Below are 19,166 nucleotides of genomic sequence, written 5' to 3'. Positions count from 1 at the left end.
TTTAAAAAATCTAGAACATAGGCCATATCACTTGACAATGTTTTCAGAAATCATAAAACCTGTTATTTTTCATATCCACATGACTTCATTAAACCTTTTAAAAATAGTATCCTGATACAGAATAACCCAAAGTACATTTATAATACAGTTTAATTGGTTTTACAACTACCAACTCCATTGTTTGTAATGAATTTTCATTACTCCAACACACGAAACCATGTACCTGAATAAGTTACTTTTCTCTTCCTGTGACCAAATGTTTAACAAGCAACTGAAGGGAGGATCTGGGCTCATGATCTGGCAATGTAGTCTATCACTGTGGCAAGGGCATGGTGGCAGGAGTGTGAGGCTGCTGGTTATGTGGCATCTACATTCAGGAAGCAGAGAAACATGAAGCTGGTGTCCTACTCTCTGTCCTTTGCAGTCCAGGACTCTAACAGAATTGTGCTGCTCACATTTATCTTTTCTCTTTCCTCTCAGTCAAAATTGAAAATATCCTCATAGACACACTTAGAAGCGTGTTTCCATGGTAATTATAAATCCAGTCAAACTGGCAATGAAGATCAACTATCACAATACCTGCCTTGTCTGGTTTCAGTTACTGTGATAAATAAACACCATGACCAAAAGGAAACTTGGAGAGGAAAGGGTTTATTTGGCTTACATGTGCCAGGTTACACACAGTCCATGGAGGGACACCAAGGCAGGACCCTGGAGGCAGGACCTGGCACAGAAACCATGGGGGTCGGCTTCTTTGTGGTTTGCTTACCTTGGCTTGCTCAGTTTACTCTCTTTATACACTTCAGACCTGCTCAGGGACTGCACTGTCCACAGTGAGCCAGGTCCTCCTGTATCAATCATTAATCAGAAAAATGACCCCTCAGATTAGCCTACAGGCCAATGTGACAAGATATTTTTCAATTAGGTTCCCTCTTCCCAGAAGGCCCTAGCTTGTATTAATTTGACAACAAACTAAATAGCACAGAACCTATTAGTATTTACCTCCCACTCTTCTGTTAACAATTCTCCCAATCCCAGTCTATATACCTCTAGTCTTACTCCTGTTCCTGTGTATTTATTTAGCTATCCTGGACATTTTAATTAAGGAAACTATAAAGAAACCATCTTGCCTTCTGTAAATGGCATCTTTGGCTTTGCATGTTGACAAGATTTATCTATACTGTAAAATGTTTCAGTACTCCAATCATTTTTGTGGGTAAATGAATGGATATCATATATTTTGTCTCTTTATTATATAATGGGCATTTGGGTTGTTTTCTCTTTTGTCTTTATAAATAATGCTGCTATAAATAGATGCATGCATACTTATATAACTATTTTATCAATTTTACATACATGCATTAGTATATAGCTATAGCTCACATCCACACACACCACCCATAAGTGTCAAATGACAGGTCTTATTATAATTTTACATAAAATTTTTTGAGGAACCATATACTATTTTCAAAGTTTATATGCCATTTTCCTTTTCAAACAAGCTAAGTATCAAGTATCCAAATTTTCCAAATTCTTATCAACATTTGTTTTCATGTAATCTTTTGTATACATACATTTCACTTGATATTAAATGGTATATAATTATGCTTCAGATTTGTATTACTGGTAGCTAATGATGCTGAGCTTTGCGCTAATTACTTTCTCATTGCTATAATCAATTATCTGAGGAGAAGCATTTTAAGAGAAAAGGTACTTAATCTGACTCACATTTTGAGGTTATAACCCATCACGGAGGGAAGGGTATGGTAGACTCCATTAGGATAGCAGAGTATGGCTGCCCTTGTAGTTAGCAGATCCAGAAACACAGAAGGGGGAATACTCATCTGGTTTTCTCCTGTTTCCTTTTTGTATTCAGTTTGGGACACCACAGATAGTGTAGTGTCACCCACGTTCGTGGTTATCTCTCCACAGAGCATCTCCATGGATAATCTCTCCATGGTTAAATTTCTCTTGAAATATCCAAAGATCCAAATTCTGTCAAGCTGACAATGAAAATTAACCATCAAGGTTTCATTGTGCTATTTATGAGCATTTTGTATACCTCCATCAGAGAAAAATTTGTTCATTTTATTAATGTTCTATATATAGTCTAGATACATGCTTTTTATCAGATATGTTTGTTATTTTTAATTTTTTCCCAGTCTGTATTTTTCTGCTTACTTTCTTGATGGTGTCCATGGAAAAAACAAGTTATAAGTATTGATGCCCAATTTTTGCCTTTCTTTTTTTTTTTTTTTGTGGTCTTTGTATATAGGATATCATGTCAAGGAGATAATGAACTAATCAAATATCTAAGCCTATGTTTTCTTTCAATAATTTTGTATTTAAGTCTAATCTACTTAGAGTTTTTAATATAAATCATGAGGTAGGCCAACCCAAAATCAACTTTTAGTGGTACTTATTTTTTCATCTTAATGTAGAAGCTTTCCTCATCCACGAAGAACATCCCAAGATACCCGCTGAATGTCTGAAACTGTAGATAATACCAAAAAGTCTGTACTGTCAATATATGAGTTTGGCTTCCAATTTTTTTACCTAAAGGTTATTGAGAAAACAGTGGACATTCAAAAGCAATTGTAATTCAGATTTTGAACTTTTATTATTGCTAAGGGAGGAGCTGAGCAGTGGCAGTGAGCTATAGCTCCCAGTTAGCTGTTACTATCTATAAACAGACTTGCCATACATTTTGAGAATGTTAAAGTACAACAAGCTAAGCTCTGGTGCTGGCAGGCTGGTGTACTAAAAGCAGTTTTGACTTAACAGCATTTTCAGCACACTGTGAGTTTCTCCAGAGGAAAGTCATTGCGAGGCCAGGAACAGCTAGTGTGGTCTGTCTCTCCTGTATACTCACACTATGGTAAGCTTAACTTATAAACAAGCAACACGATTAAAGCAGACATTAACAACAACCAGTAAAAAAAGTTATATAAAATGCATGAATCACTTCTGGAATTTCTCAGTCAATGAGAAACAAAAGCAAATTCACAGATATTGAAAGATAATTTTAATAGAAACATTTAGTATATTTATATATTCTAAAACTTTTTCTTGATTCTTGCAAGATTTAGAAACTTGTTACTTATTCTACCTACTTATCTAAAATTGGGAGTTCCACTTTTAATGATTGGTTAGGAATTTAGTTTTATTTGACACTTTATTCCCTCCCTTATTTATAGCAAAAAATTGTCAAAACTGACATTTGTTTATAACATAATTATAGATATAATTTAAACACTGAAGGAGCTAAATGTAAGTTTCCATAAAGTTAATTTTCTCTTTCTATTTTCTAAATTTATTACTGGCAACATTTGCTACTTAAAACCTTTACCAAAATATTTTCAATATCATTTCAAATATCATACCTATAAAACTTAGCCTATTGTTTCTAATTACTTTTTAGTCTCTGGGTAGGCAGAAATTAAACTTTGAGAAAACTAATTCAGTTTTAAATTCACTTTTCACTTGAGGTTTTTGCCAAGGTGCTATCAAAGCAACTTTCCACTTTTAAAAACAAATCTCAGCGTCTACTCTATCACTTCCCAATGCCCAGTAACACCCAAATTCCTGAATCGCAAAACACTACAAGCTTTTACTTTTATTTTTTTTCCAGTTGCTCCTCCAGTCACTTTCCACCCTAGTAAGAAGATCACATGAAGTTTTTTAATACTTTAAAGGCAGTCCTGTTCTCCAAGAATGTGCACTTCAGCTCCCACCCTTCCTCCACCCACAACCACCCTGGGCTTGTCACAGATTAGTGCTTCAAAATTGCCTGCCTTAGCTCCTCCCCTTGCACCGGGGTAAACACATAGTCACTATTTTTAAAACTATCATTTCTCTTTGTCGGTGAAGTCAGACAGAACAAGAAGAAGTCCACTTGACTCAGACACCCTCAAGATCCTTAGAGGATTGATTAACTTTCTCCTATAGCACTTAAGCTGAGAAGCATCCAAATAAAAGGTAATGTACAACTATTCTCTCCAGTATTTTCTTATGTTTTACAGACTCACTTTTACAAATGTTTGTTGGCCAGGTATTTACATTCAAAATAACTTATAACTTATTTCAGTAAAAATCCTAGCATTAAGTATTAAAAAGAAACGTTATGGGTTTTCACATTTATTAGTCTCAATCCAAGAAGACAATTCTGAAATATTTTTGTGTGTACTCTCCTTCTTATGAATTACAAAGACACTATATTCACATGTAAGCACCTTTAATAAGGCAGATATGTTTTTGTATACATACATGCATGCATATAACATGCACTAAGCCACATTTCTGTTTTGAATAGAATGTTTGTATATTTTTGAAGACTTTACTTCAGAGACTTTTGTGTTTAGAGCTGAATCATTTCCTTTTCATCAGAGTACAGCGAGGTGTAAGTCAAGGCTTAAAGTGGTTCCCTTTAATATTTAAACTTGTTCCATAAACAATCGACTCAAAAATTATTTCTACCACACCCAAACATTTCAACTAAGAAAAAGGACTAACAACTTAAAAGAGATGTTTTAGTGTTTATTTAGAAAAGGTGAAATATTATAATTACATAAGAGATAATTATTGTGTAAGAGTAGTTTTAATTTAGGATTTTTTGGTTTAGCATATTAGATTCTGTTACTATGCTCTAGTTTTATTTACAAAGCATCTGTACCCTCAATATTTCTTTCCATAAGTAACTTTGTCTCCTTGTTATGATAAATATTTTATTTTGTCAGGTTCATTTCAAAGGTCTAAGAGTTTATCATCATCTCATTATTCTCTTTAGATACATGTCAAGAGTATTAAGTATCTAAAAATCCCTTAATAAATACATATTTATCTTATGAATATACTTTTATAGCTAAAAAATCTTTTTCCTGATCAAATTTATTATCATAATATCCTTTGAACCCACAAAATTAAAAGCTTAATGTTTTATTTATTATCTACAAAGATGAAGTCTTCTCAGTAAAGCTCTGTATCAGTTAGCTAACTAAAAGAATGCCATAACAAACATCAAGATTTTCTTAAAATATATATCAGTAAATACTACATCAGGACATGGAAATTGGGGTACTAGATTCATGAGTTTTTTGTACCTAATTTTTTCTTTATCAAAACTGGTTTCCAGCTGCCAATTTTCCATCCTTTTCAGAACTAACACTGGGGTTAAATAAGTATAGTCATTTAGGTACGAAGGCAGCCCAAGCTAGTAGAACTTTCTATTAAGATGGGAAATATTCTGCAGTTTGCCATTCGTGAAATACCTGAAGTGTGACATGGAAACTAAACAACTGAATTTGGAATTTTATATAATATTAACAGTGTCTTTTGCCTGTGGCACGATACAGTATATGTCTAAGGTAGTGAAATTATTAAATGATTTCATATACAAATACTTCTGGTATGAAGGAAAGTAGTGTTATTAATAGCAACAAATGTTGATCAGCAGACAAGAACTAAATATTCATGACTGTTGTCCTAATGCAAACCCTTTCACCAGCAATCAAAGGCAGTAAGGTCTTCATTTTTATAGAGTACACAGTAGGCCATGCCTTAAATCTATGTAACCTTAGAAAAGTAATATCTACAAAGAGTACACTTTGTAGTGTACAACAAAACCACCAGTAATTCTGTACATGAATGAAAGGACTAAATGATCTATTTATAGTCCTCCCACGCAAAGAAATAAGGCAGCACTATTCTAGAGAAAGAGATAGGTTATCTAAGAACTTCATATTTAGCCCTTCCTTCACATTTGTCAAGAAGAGTAAATGGGGAGAGTGAATGTCCAAGCATTGAAAGGTTGATAATCAGAGTGTCTCCAAGAAAAGACATTCCAGGCACACCTTTTACACAAACCAGTAAGTCAAATATATGTTCAGTTAACAAATTACACTTTCCTAAGAAGATAAGAGATTTATCAGAACAGCAAGAAAAATGGACGACCTCAAATTTGACAACTTCAGACTACCTCCTCATTCTGATTTTCAAGTCAATAAACATTAGAAAGTTGAAAGGACTGTTAGACCTGGTTGTTTTGAAGTCTCTCAAAGCTGTGGAGATGTATTCAGACAAATGCTTTTCCATGAGTGCTACTCTGATCCAGGCTCTACCCTACGAGGAACAAGAAAGGATCAAATAAGAAACTTAAAGAATGTTTTCTATACAATGTCAAATATATGCATATTAACAATATGGAACAAATAATTCAAAATGAAGAATGACTAAGAAAAATATCTAAGAAGACAAACCAGAAAACTTCAGTAATATTAAGCATATATTTTGTTTTTCAGAAGATAATATAACATAGCAAACTACTATGTCCTCTGATAAAAATAAGCTACTTGGGTTAGAGATGCATTTTGAATCATATAGTACATTTATATAAAATTCTACTTCAATGTCAAAAAATCAGCATGCTAATTAAATGAGCCCTTATAAAACACATGAAACAGTGTCTTTTGTAGTCACCCCAACAACACTTGTTTGAGACAATTTTCTATTTATGCCACAAAAGGTGGTTTTCATACTGACAATAAATTACAATATATGATTGTTCACAGGTCCAATCATGAACTACTAATATTTAAGATAGAAAACAACAAAAAACTGGGGACTGGGGATATATCTTAGTGATACAGCATTGGCTCAACATGCTCCAGGCTCTGGTTTTAACAAAAACTCCACTCAGATGTCAGTATATGGCAGCACAGAGTCAGAGTGTGTAGTTGGTGTTAGCTAGTCTTTCTTAATATTCCAAAATATTCCTTATAGATGTGTGAGTTTGTGTGTGTTTGTGTGTGCCTGTGGTTGTACTGGTGTGGTCGGATCTATGTGTGGAGGTCAAAAGTCAATTCTAGGTATCTTTATTGCTCTATATCTTTTTTCCTTCTTGAGACAATGGCTCTCATTGAACTGGGATTCATTTGGTTGTTTTGACTGGCTAGGAAGCATATGGGATCTACCTGTCTCTGCTGTAATCCTACATACTCCTGGCCACCACATCAGGATTTTTTTTTTTTTTTTTGGTGGGTGCTAGAGACTTGAATTCAGGCCATCATTCCTGGTGTAGCAAGCACTTTACTTAACTGGGATACCCCCTCCAACCCTTTTTGTAGCCTATTTAGACTGAAAGAATATAATGAATAATATCTGAAGGGAGTACAAAATTCCATTTACTTTCATTTCTACCTAGTCCCTCCCAAATATCCAGGAAAATTTATGACAACTGAATAACACAGAAAACAATAGCACTGAACAGCAATGATAATAAAGATGCATAGTCAATATGTAGTATGTTTAACTAGTGGGCTTGGAGAAAAGCATGAAAATGTCAACAGATACAATGAGTTCAGCATACTCGTGGGTAAGAAAGGAAGCAATCTAAGTAGCGATTAAAAAACAGCCAGGCTTGAACAGCAATGCTGCTGGGAAGAAAAATGAACAATGGGGATGTCCTTGCAAGCCAAGCTTCCCACTACACTGAAGTTCAGCTTGCTCTGCACTTAGTCCATTGTTCCTTCTGAGTAAGTCTGGAGGAACCCACATGAGGTGGAGCTGATTGAAACAGAGGAAGGAAAAGGCAAGCTGCTGGCTGCCCAACAGTCCCAAGATTCTCACTAGAAATTTAATCCAACAGACACAGAAACTAGCAATGCCTTGTGGAATCAAAAGGCTACTACTGTCACAAGTATAGAAGCAAGGGAAGGCACCATCCAGAGAAAATTAGGCACAGGAGGCTGTGCTTTGGCTAGATAAGAGATGTGGGGAAAGTCCTGCTTCCTGATTTATTAATTCTGATCCACACAGAACTGGGCTGTACTTAGTTTCCTGTCCTTGTATGTGTGTGGAACTCTCTGTTGTGGTAACAAATTGTGCTAATTTTAATGATTTATTTTCTTTCAATGAAAGAACTTTTACTAGAATAGAAAAACAAGCAAGATTTATGAATATTGTTGGCCACTAAGATATAGAAAACCTGAAGCAATGTTAAGGAATTTACACTTTAATACTTGACAAAGATGAATCTTTGAGACTTCAAAAACATGAATGTAGACAGTTCTTATTAAAATAGTACCCATAAGTACTGCATGAATTTTGGTTACTAAACTATCATTACTTAACTATATGATGAAACACAAAAAAAACGCTATTAGTATAGAAAAAAACCCTCATCTCCTTATCAAGTAGACTGATCTATGAACTAACTCTACCTTCTTTTCTCATCCAGAGAATGAACTGTCATCAATTAAAAGAGAAACAAGATATCAAATAGTAAAGATATCTGCCTTGATATATTTGACAAAAGAATGTCACCCATGAATACAAACCAGTATAAATTTCATACAAATCTCTACCAGATTAAAAATAGATCTGCATGTAGGAGCATGTTATAGTTTAGTTATAGTTCAACTTAATTATTAGAATATTCAGATGTTCTCTATCTCAGATTGGCTAAGTGATTATTTTCCAAAGAACTTTCCCACTGCTATATTTTTTACAAATTTATAAATGTGAATTATTAATAATAACTTCACAGGATTTTTACTGTCTACAACAATGGTTATTAATCTTCCTAATGCTGTGACCCTTTAATACAGTTTTTCATGTTGTGGTAATCACAATCATAAAAGTATTTCATTGCTACTTCATAACTATAATTTTTTTACTTTTATGAATCATAATATAAATATCAAATATGCATTGAGAACCATTTGTCTACAAGCTATATGGGATTGGTGTTGTCGTCATTCCTGATGTTTTATAATCTATTTTACATCAAGGAGGGATTTCCTGAAATCTATTAATTATACCAGTCACCAGAAAGTACTCACAGCTTTTAGCTCTATTTTAGAATAAATCTGCTTTGACGTGATGGAAGTGTTGCTCTTTATTTATTACTACTTGTGCTTGCTTGTTGAAATAAAATCTTTGATAACTGGTATCTAGCACTTCTTGTTATTCAAACATACACAAAAGCCTTCTTAAATCTATTTCCTTGAATCCTGTTTTTATATACTGTATTTAATTGTCATTTTTCCAATAAATTTCAATTTTGGTTATGATTTCCTCTTTCACCGATGAACTACTTAGAGGTCCTTCAAATTTTCACTCATAAAAGCATATTGCTATTTTGCTGTTATGGAGTCCAGCTTACTTCCACTGTGGTTAGAGAATGTATTTCACATGAATCCCAGTCCTTTGGAGGCCACTGAGATCAAATAAGGTTTCACAAACGGTTAATGTTTGTATAAGTCCTATGTATGTTTGATGACAATTATATTTAATAGCTAGTTCTTTGAAAACTACTCATCTTTGTTTCTATTTTTTTTAGCAATTGTAATTACTTAAAAGTTTATCATATTTACCACCCATAGCTCTGTTTCTTTATTAGTTTTCTTGGTATCAGTCATCTTTTTCTTTTCTTTACCTTTTGGGGACTATGAGATGTGAGGCAGTATTGCCACATAGGCCCAGCTGGCCTTGATCTTGGGATCCTTCCTCCTGAGTTTCCTAAGAGCTGAGATAACAGTCATTTACCGCCACACCTAGACAATGTTTTTGATATGATTGATTTGATTTAATAACAGAGACAGTTAACAATAACCTGTGGAACTTATTCCTTTTTCCATATTTGACTTTTTTTCCTTGGGGGCATATAGAAGGGCACCACTTTAAGGCCTTTTTTATCAGAAGGATAGTTGATCCTTCCTATCTTCATCCTCAGTATAAAATCTTTTCTGGCCTCAAATGAAAGTCTGGAGTGTTTACAGAACATTCTACCTAGTTTTTCCAGAACCTTAACCTCCTATTTTCTACAGAAGATGAAAATCTTCAGTCAGCTATTTTATCTGCTGTTTAATTCAAGTTTACAGACCATCTAACTGCCTGCTTCTCTCCCAGAAATCAGACCACACCCCTCCCCATATTCCTCTCTACCATCCCCTGCTCTCTTTAACAGACAGAGCTGACAAGAAAGCATGTCTTTCTATAGCCTTACATTCCCTTTCCTTGTAGCTGCAAGATGTTTATGTTTCTACCTAGTGCATGTCCACTGGGATGAAGGCCATGCCCTGCTAGATGTGGTTAAGAAGCTTGCTCACCCCCAAATCCTGTAAGTGTCAGAACACCACCCACATCTTTTCTGGAATGTCACTTCCTTCAAGAAGGGGCCTGTCACACTCTACATGGTGACTATCTCTCCTAATGAAGCTTCTCTTGGGATATGAAGGGAAGTCTCTGTCCTTTCAAGGCCCATCCTCCTGTCTGTAGTCTGATGCTGTCTCTATTCTAATGCTTTTTGACTTTGTGGCTGCATTATGAACCCTACAGTTATCAAGTTCTCTCTTCAAATAAGGCTCATTCTGAAGAACAATTTTGGATTAAAGTGCTGTGTTTCTGATGTTTGTTGTCTTCTCAATTACTTCTGTATTCTGAGGACAAGCCAATTATTCCAGCCTGTATTACAGGGGTTTACGATGCTGGTTTTGCTCTTGTCTCCTATTTTAAGTCTGAAAACTAGAAAGTTGAGTCCTTATTTTTAGGTTATCAAGCTACTCTGTATAGATCCATGCTCCATGCGACTTCCCTAGGACAATTTCCCAAATAAAAAGAATTGATAGGAATAGATTAGATGTGGATATCTCTGGTCTTCAGTCTTGCCACAATGTACATGCCATAGAAACAAGAACAATATATGATCTAACCATAATGACTCAAAGCTTTGTAATACAAATTTGTTTACATCTCCATGATTCTGTGTGCTTACACTATGATTATGTATTTCTCCCTTAAAATTGTTTTTATTTACTGGAATTTGGGGATTTCATCATTCAGTAGAAAAAGAGCTATCTCAGATTTGGGAAGCACTTCAAGTAGTAAATCATTGTGCTTTTAAGAATGACTTAATCTATGTAACACAACACTTGTGAATTTTTTTTTCATTCAACTGTTTTGAGAGATTTATTTGTGCTAAACATTACTTTCCATGCAGCAATTACACACAGCATAGTGCTGTGGTGGGAAAGGAAGGCAATAAGAAATTAAGTTAGGAAAAAGTAGATTGTATTAGTTTTCTTTTGCTAAGCAGTAAATTAAAATTCCAGATTTAAAAGGGCACCAACTCAGCATCTCACATTATCCATTAGTCTGGGTGGGCAACACCAGGATCTTTCTATTTAGGCTCACTCAAAATGGGGGCCCCCAGGGGAAAATCTACACCCAAGTTCATGCCAGTTGATAGTCAAATTCTGCAATTGTAGGTCAGCAACTGAAGTCCCTTTCTTGTCCTTATGGTTCTAGCTGTGACCACTTTCACCTTGCTGAAACTACCAGCATTTTCATGTTCTGGTTCTCAATCTTATCCCAGGACCTGAGGGAAATCTAATCTCTCACAAGATCTAAGCATCTGATACTTTGATTTACCACAAGATGGGAAAATTTGTTTATGTAAAATTTGCAGTTAAAGCCCAACTAGCTTTTCCATTTAATGCATTTTCAAAGTCATTTAGATCATCAACAATATTTATTTTGGTTTCAAATTAAAACCATGAAGAATGTGAAGAAGTGATGTTTAATGCTGACATTTAATATCTAATAACCACTAATTAATAACTTAACAAATTAGATGCAATGTGGAATATGTAACTAAAACAATGAACTTTTAATACTGTATTACATTAAATTCACATGCTTATCTTAAACTGAATTAATTATTCACTCATACTTTTTCTGTAATTAAATGAATTGGTCACTTTGAAAATATAATTCTATCAAACAGTTTAAAATCACATTGCTGATAACACCATTTTCAGAAAAAACTCTACCAAGCTTAAAGTACTAATTTCAAGCTTTCCCCAAGTTTAATTTTTGTTTAAAAGCTTGGCACCTACCAACAAATATCGTCAGTTATTTTAGGGGAAAAAAAATGTTGTCTCTTTCAAGAAAATGTCTGCCACATGTTTAAATCTGAAAAAAATTAATGTTTTCTGTTCATGTATGTTCATGTGTACATGTGTAATGTGTGCACACACATGTGTGTATGTACATGAGCACATGTGTGTGAGTGCCTGTGGAAGTCAAAGGATAATCTTGAGTTTAATCCACAAAAGCTGTGCTCACTGATCTTTGAGACAAAGCCTCTCACTAGACTGACCAGTAAATCCCACGAGATCCCAGATCCTCAGAGCAGAGATCCCAGGCACACACTGCCACACCTGCCTTTCATGCAGCGGACCAAATGGGGATCAAATGCAGGTCCTCATTGTTGTGTGGTAAGCACTTACGAGAGTACACTTTGTAAGTTTCTTCACAAAAAGTGCCTGGATCAGCTCACAACAAGACACTTACTTATTGAAGTAACCATAGCTTTTCAATATGCTACAGAAATATTTTCTGATACAGCTTACTATATAATCTAGGCTAGGTGGAACTCATTATGTCTCCCAAGCTGGCCTCAAACCCTCAATTCTCCCTTTTTCCTCAGCCTCCCTAGTGCTGAGTCTATAGGCATGCATAGTCATGCCCAGTCATAGTACACACTGTCATATATGTTAGTATTCAGGCATCTGTACAGGCCTGTCCTTGGGGTTCTGACAGGATATGCCCTCAGCTGCAGCCACTAAAAGCACCACCTGTGCACATTCACTGTGTTCCTTTTTAAAAGGGCCCTGCCCACCTCCCATCTTTCTCCTTCTCTTTCTGTCTCTCTGTCTCTCCTTTTCTCCACCTCTCCCTCTCTCTTATGCTGCTCCTGTCCACAGTGGTTGGTCTCCTCCCTTTCCCTCCCTCCTTTTCCCATTCCCTTTCCCCTAATAAAAAACCCCTCCACATGAGCTCTTATTGCATACTGTCTTTTTCCTCAAGCACCGCTTTTTAAAATTATAACAATACCAAATTGTTGTAGTCAATACTTAGTCAAAGCTTAAATTGAATAATCAATACTTACTATGCCATTAGCACACATTCTGAAGTAAAACTCCCTTTTTAATACAAAAGTGTATGGTAGGAAATCACTCAATGACTTGTGTCATTTGATGCCACCTCCTTTATTTGTCCAAGTCTGGTCACCATTGTTTGTGCATTAGTAGTGTAGATGTTAACACCATGAAAAGGAAAATGGTGTGTGTGTGTGTCTGTGTGTGTGTGTGTGTGTTGTTTATTTTCCAAGACAAGGTCTGTGAGTGTAGCCACGGTTGTCCTGGACTTCATTCTATAGACCAGGCTAGCCTGGAATTTAGAGGTTTGCCCAACTCTGCCACTCAAGTCCTGAGATTACAGGTAAGCACTAAGATACCTAGCTTCAGCAGAATATACTTTAAAATGTTTCTTAATGGGAAACTTGTAGTGAGTGGGTTAATATATATTCAAGATATGACAGCGAAGAGTATTATCAAATAAGTACACACACACAATGAAATAAAAATAAAACCTCTAAAGGGTGTTAAATTGGGTAATGTGCAAATTCCAATGAAGAAAGAAACTTTTTTTTTCTTCAATACAGCATTCAAATATTTTCTGTCCAGGTGCAATAGCTACTAAGCAGACTAGACAGACTTAAGTCTTACCTTAGCTCTGGAGGAACTGACATTTTCCATATTTTCAATGCTGCAGATACAGTTTTGAGAAACTTTTCGGCAAGCCACTCTGATGTAGTCCCAGAAGCTACGAGGACTTTCATAACCAAACCAGGTTACTTGACCTTCAGGAGAGAATAAATAAAACTAGTCCAGAAAATTCAAAAGGCATGAACAGTAAAATTCTGAACAATAAATGGTACTACAATATGCAAGTAAGGAAAGGGTACTGATCAAGGTATGGTAAATCTTAAATACAATCCCATTTTATATTTGCTTTTGAATATCAAATTAGTAATTCTGAATTCTTATTACATGAAAAGAAACTGGACACTAAAAATATCTCATTGTCTAAGGTTTTCACTGGCGTACAGGAAGTTTCCTGTGCTTCCTGGACACTAGGTAAGCACTCATTTATGTGTGACTAGATTCTAAACCCTTTTTTTTACTTGGAAAAACAGAAAAAATCAGAACAAATCTTTTATTCCTCTTTGTAAGGTAAGATTTCAACTCACAAGATAGTTGGTCATTGACCATATAAGCAAATAAAATCAATTAACATTCCTCAATCACTAAGAGTCAGACTCTCTTGTCACCTACAAAATCTTCCTCTAACACTCATTCATTTGTGATCATTTAGTCACCAACCTGCGAAAATCCCAGGCATATACTTTCCTCATTTTTATGATACTTTTGTTTTTATTTGCCATTTAACCATATTCCTTTATTTTTCCCTTTTATTGTAAATAGATTTTTTTCTCACACACCATATTTTGATTAGTTTCCCCTCAATTCTTAGTTCTTCCCTCCTCCCTTCCCATCCAGATAGATTCACTCCCTTTGTCTCTTATTAGGAAAAAAAAGCAGGCTTGAAAGGAATAATAAAATATAATAAGATAAAATAAAAACTAACATATTGGACTAGGACTAAACAAACAAACAAAAGGAAAGGAGCCCTAAAGAAGGCATAAGAATGAAACACCTACTTGTTCACACACTTAGGAATCCCATAAAAATCACTAAACTGGAAGCCACAAAATATATAGAGAATGTGATGCAGGCACATGCTTGCCTTAGTTTCTATGTGCTTTGCTCATGCTGAGGTAGAGGACCTTGTTTTCTTTGGTGTCCTCCATGGCCTCTGCCTCTTACACACCTTTTCCCTTCTTTTCCTTAAAGTTTCCTCAAGCCCTGAGGGAAGGGATTTGATGAGACGCCCCATTTAGGGCTGATGCTGCAAGGCCTCTTATTCTTTTCATAATGTCTGGCTGTAGTCTCTTTGTCCCATATGGTGCAGGAGGAAGCTTCTCTGATGATGGCTGAGCAGGGTACTCATCTATCCAACCTCATCTTTTACATTTGGGTAACTATGTGCTTGTGCCTGAAAAGACATTCTACTTGGTGTATCTTTTGTCACTATAAATAATTCTGAATAGGACTTAAGAGTATCAGGTGTATGTGAGCCTCTATATATGGCATAGTATGTTAATTTTAATTAAAATATAATTATACTATTTCTCCCCTTTCCTTCCCCCTTCTTCCGTGCCCTCACTCCTCAAATTGATAGCTTCTTTTTGTTTTACTATTATTCTTACATACACACATATATAAATGCATAGATATATAAAGACAACCCATTAAGTCTGTTTAGTGTTGTTTGTGTGTATATGATTATATACCCATGGTATTTTTAGGTGGAACTAATTTTTTTTAATTTAATTTTTTTTTCATTTTACATACCAACCTCACTCAGTTCCCTCTCCCTCCCCTTGTCCTTCTTCCTCCCACCCCCATCCTTAGCACTCCTATCCATTCCTCAGAGTGAGTAAGGCCTCCCATGGGGAATCAACCAAGTCTGGCATACCTAGTTGAAGCAGGACCTAGCTCCTCCCCCATATCAAAGCTGAGCAAGGGAATGGGCTCCAAGAAGCCTTTTCATGTTCTGGGATAGGTTCTCATTCCACTGCCAGGCTCACTCCACAAAGCAGATCAAGCCACATAACTGTCAACCACATTCAGAGGGTCTAATGCAGTCCAATATAGGTTCCCCAGCTGTCAGTCCATGAGCTCCTACTAGTTTAGGCAAGCAGTTTCTGTGGTTTTTCCACAACAAGCTATTGCCCTGCTCCCCCTTATTTGTATGATTCCCCACTCCTCTTCAACTGAACTCCAGGAGCTCAGCCCAGTGTTTGGCTGTGGATCACTGCATCTGTTTCCATCAGTAACTGGATGTAGGTTCTATGATGACAAGAGATTAAAAGGAAGGCCCTCAGGCACCCTCTCCATTACTGCTAGGTGTCTTAGCTGGGGTCATCCTGTGGATTCCTGGGAGTTTCCCTAGCACACCAGGTTTCTCCCTAACCCCATAATAGCTCCCTCTATCAAGATACCTCTTTCATTGGTCTCATCACCCTATGCCCCTCTTCCAACTTGGTCTTCTCAATCCCACATGTTCTCATCCCCTATCCCCTCCCTTCTTTCTATCCCCCCACTAGTTTACCCAGGAGATCCCTTCCTAGGGCCCTCCATGTGTGTCTCTTTTTATCTAGTTTCTCTGGGGACATCTTCATACTTTCGTTGTCTGGAAAGATTAATCTTATCCAGAAAGTTGTTTAATATTACTATAGAAACATTTGCTTTTACACTTTACATACTTGCTTCTTTATTTGGACTAAGGTATTTATCTGAGCTCTTCCCTCCTCTAGTAATTATTTCTCTACAGGTGTTTTGTTATAAATTGCTACTTGAAGTCCAATATCTAAGATATTTGAGTAACTCCTATCCATGGTTACCAAATCAGATGGTTTTAAAAATAAACTTATTTCCAACCTTTTTGAATACTGAATAACCAAGATCCTTGAGGGGGACTCAAGGCAAAAATGAACTAGCAAAAATCCTAAAGCTTGTAACTCAATATCCATGACATTTACAATGCCTTTTCCCTTTTCGTTATAAGCCATGTGTGATTTTTAGAGTTAGTCCCACTATCAACACGCCCTGTCTTACTCACCATTTTGTGCTTTGGGCAATCAGAACTAGGGCCTCAGGATATTAGGCAAGTGCTTATTTTATACAAGCTCATTCTTATTAAATGTAAACAAAAATTAAAAATATAAAGTTTTATTCAAATGGCTATATAATTCAATGTCTCTTTAAAAATCCAATATTATTACTAATAAATAAATAAATACACATGGATATTTATAATCATCATCCTCTTAGTCTTTCTTAATTGCTTTTTTCTTTCATCTTCTCCCTATACTTAAGTTTAAAAACTCCTGTATGATTTGTCTTTTAGGAACTTCTCATGTCATCAACTTGCTAGCCATCTAAACAAGGAAGCAGAGAAGGCTAGAAGGCTTTTGAGACAGGTGGATCTTAATGAGATTGCTTTCTAGCAAGAATTTTAACTTCACTCTATGTCTGAGCTGCTTCTGTAAATTGAGAATAATACTAATACCGACCTGGTGAGGGTCACACCAGCACATCCTATAGATGCCACAAGTAACAAAGAATTGATTTTACATTAAGTACTACATAGGTGTTAATAACTGTGATACTGTTATCATACACAAATAAGTGAAGTTAGTTCTTCTACCATAAAGCAAAGTAGAAATGGAACACAAATTTGAGTCTTTTTTATTATTTCCTTAGAATTCAAACAAATTTTAAATCAATCTTTTCTTTTCCGTATCAACCTTTCTAAACTTCCTCAAAATGTTTCTAACCTCAGCCAGTTTTCTTTGCCTCCTAGTATTTGAGATCATTGTGTTAATTCAAACGGTATAAGTGTCAAATTTTTCTCAAATGTAGTAATATGTGTTGCAGAGGGAGAAAAAGCGCAAGAATCCTTCTTGCTCTTCAATCTCCTTAATCAGGAAACATGGGAAACAGAAGCTAGAGAAGTAGGCAGAGAAAATCAATATGGTATTCAACTATCTGTAGATGGTAACAACTGAGAAAGATGGCATACCGACGTCTGAACTGGAGTAGAATTTCTTTGTAAGGAAATAGTCAAGAAAACCACACTTTTGCATAAGGCCTAATTTGCTTGGTGATACAGTTATGAGCCTTCTCTTTTTCACATGGTTGAAGAAAATAATAAAAAACAATCTGCAAACTTTAAAGAGCAGAGGAGGGAAGGCCCCATTTGAGAAGAGAAACAAGGACAGAAAACCTAGAATTAGAATTGCATTTAGCAGCAGAGTGGGCACTAAGGTCTATGGATTACTACAACAAATATGCTGCAGGGATTTCAATGGCTTGCCTTAAAAAACAAATGAAGATTTCTTGTACAATAAACTGAGAACTAATTCATGGTGTGGCATGTTATGATGATGCAAAGGGCCTTAAATAAAGCAGTGCATCTTTATAAGAGTTTAATCAAGTCAGCAAAGGTGTGCTCACCTTCTTTCCCAACCCAGGTGTATGCAACACTTCCAGAGGAAAGCTCTTAGTTTAAGACAAGAGACTCTTCAGACTCTATGATTTGTCACTTGTCCTACACTAATCTTAACTCTTAATGAAAGTCTTTAACTGGTATTCATGAGAGGAGCACTTACATAATAACCAATACCACATTTTCATTGTCTTTAAAAATGACCAGACTTACCTGTATGCTGAAAAAATTTTATTCTAAAGAAAAGACTCTGTCATTAGCCAAGTTGTCCTTTTAAATTTCTTGATAAGTATGTGCATATCTGATTTCAATAATAAGCATAAACATAAAAATATCTGAATATATATATGTAACATAAAATTAGTCAATTTAATCTTCTAAAACAAAAGATAATTTTCAGTTTCATTAAAAAATGATAACTGAATTGCTGGTAATACAAATTTTGATCCAATAATTTTGCTGCCTATCCAAGCAAAATGCCAAGATTGTGTTTTTCTGTCAGCAGCATTTTTAGTGTAAGATAAATATGGTAACCTGGGTGTATGGCACATGCCCATAGTTCCAAAACTTTGGGTGCTGAAGCAGGAGAGCTGAGAGTCAGAGGCCAGTCTGGGTTGGGTGACATAGTTCAAATCAAGTCTGGGCTATACAGTAAGGAATTGTTTGTACATTTAATTGCTGACAGACTGAATTAGAATGTTGTGAGGTGACATAAATGTCAGTCCTAAAGAAATAACTTGTTTCTGTTGTGATTATGGCTATACATACAGCAATAAGACAAAGTAACCGTTTAAAATGATTACTTGTGGGAATCCAAATTAAGGAAATGAAACAAATACTTTCTATGTTTTATCAGTTGTCCTATACTAATCTTTTAAAAATAATTGCTTTTTAGTTAAACTTATGAAAAAAATTTAAATCATATTTACAAAGACTAACAAAAACAAAAAGGCTCAACAACTATTTGCATGAGGTAGGAAATTTAGAAAGATATTTTCAGTGAGTAAATTAAGCTATCCTTTCTAACAGGGAGAAAAGAAACTAAAAAATATACTCCCAATAAATTGCGAATGGATTGTAAAGCAGTTACTGTTGATAGAACTCATGTATGTTTTGTTAAGTGACTAGAAAATTCACGCAGTTTCTCTGAACCTACAGTTTGCATATCATCAAATATTACTACACAGCAC

At 35.4% G+C, this 19,166-nt stretch overlaps 2 protein-coding genes across 4 annotated transcripts in view; one reads left to right on the top strand and one right to left on the bottom strand.

The window, feature by feature from the left end:
- The window catches only part of Rundc3b (RUN domain containing 3B), a 136,933-nt gene that overhangs the window by 81,979 nt on the left and 35,788 nt on the right, over nucleotides 1-19,166 (bottom strand). For all 3 annotated transcript variants that reach the window (XM_051174571.1, XM_051174572.1, XM_051174573.1), the window contains exons 3-4: nucleotides 13,569-13,702; nucleotides 6,032-6,117 (exon numbers count right to left, since the gene is read on the bottom strand). In XM_051174571.1, coding sequence (XP_051030528.1) covers nucleotides 6,032-6,117; nucleotides 13,569-13,702 — 220 coding nt within the window. The remainder of the gene's footprint in view (nucleotides 1-6,031; nucleotides 6,118-13,568; nucleotides 13,703-19,166) is intronic.
- The window catches only part of LOC127214162 (ATP-dependent translocase ABCB1), a 144,267-nt gene continuing 128,978 nt past the window's right edge, over nucleotides 3,878-19,166 (top strand). Inside the window, exon 1 of the mRNA XM_051174549.1 lies at nucleotides 3,878-3,978. The gene's annotated coding sequence lies outside the window, so the exon portion shown is untranslated. The remainder of the gene's footprint in view (nucleotides 3,979-19,166) is intronic.

This window comes from Phodopus roborovskii, unplaced genomic scaffold, assembly GCF_943737965.1.
Source record: "Phodopus roborovskii unplaced genomic scaffold, PHOROB, whole genome shotgun sequence".
Lineage (NCBI taxonomy): Eukaryota > Metazoa > Chordata > Mammalia > Rodentia > Cricetidae > Phodopus > Phodopus roborovskii.
The sequence above is the reverse complement of the archived record's forward strand: the minus strand, read 5'-3'. Positions and strand labels throughout refer to the sequence as shown.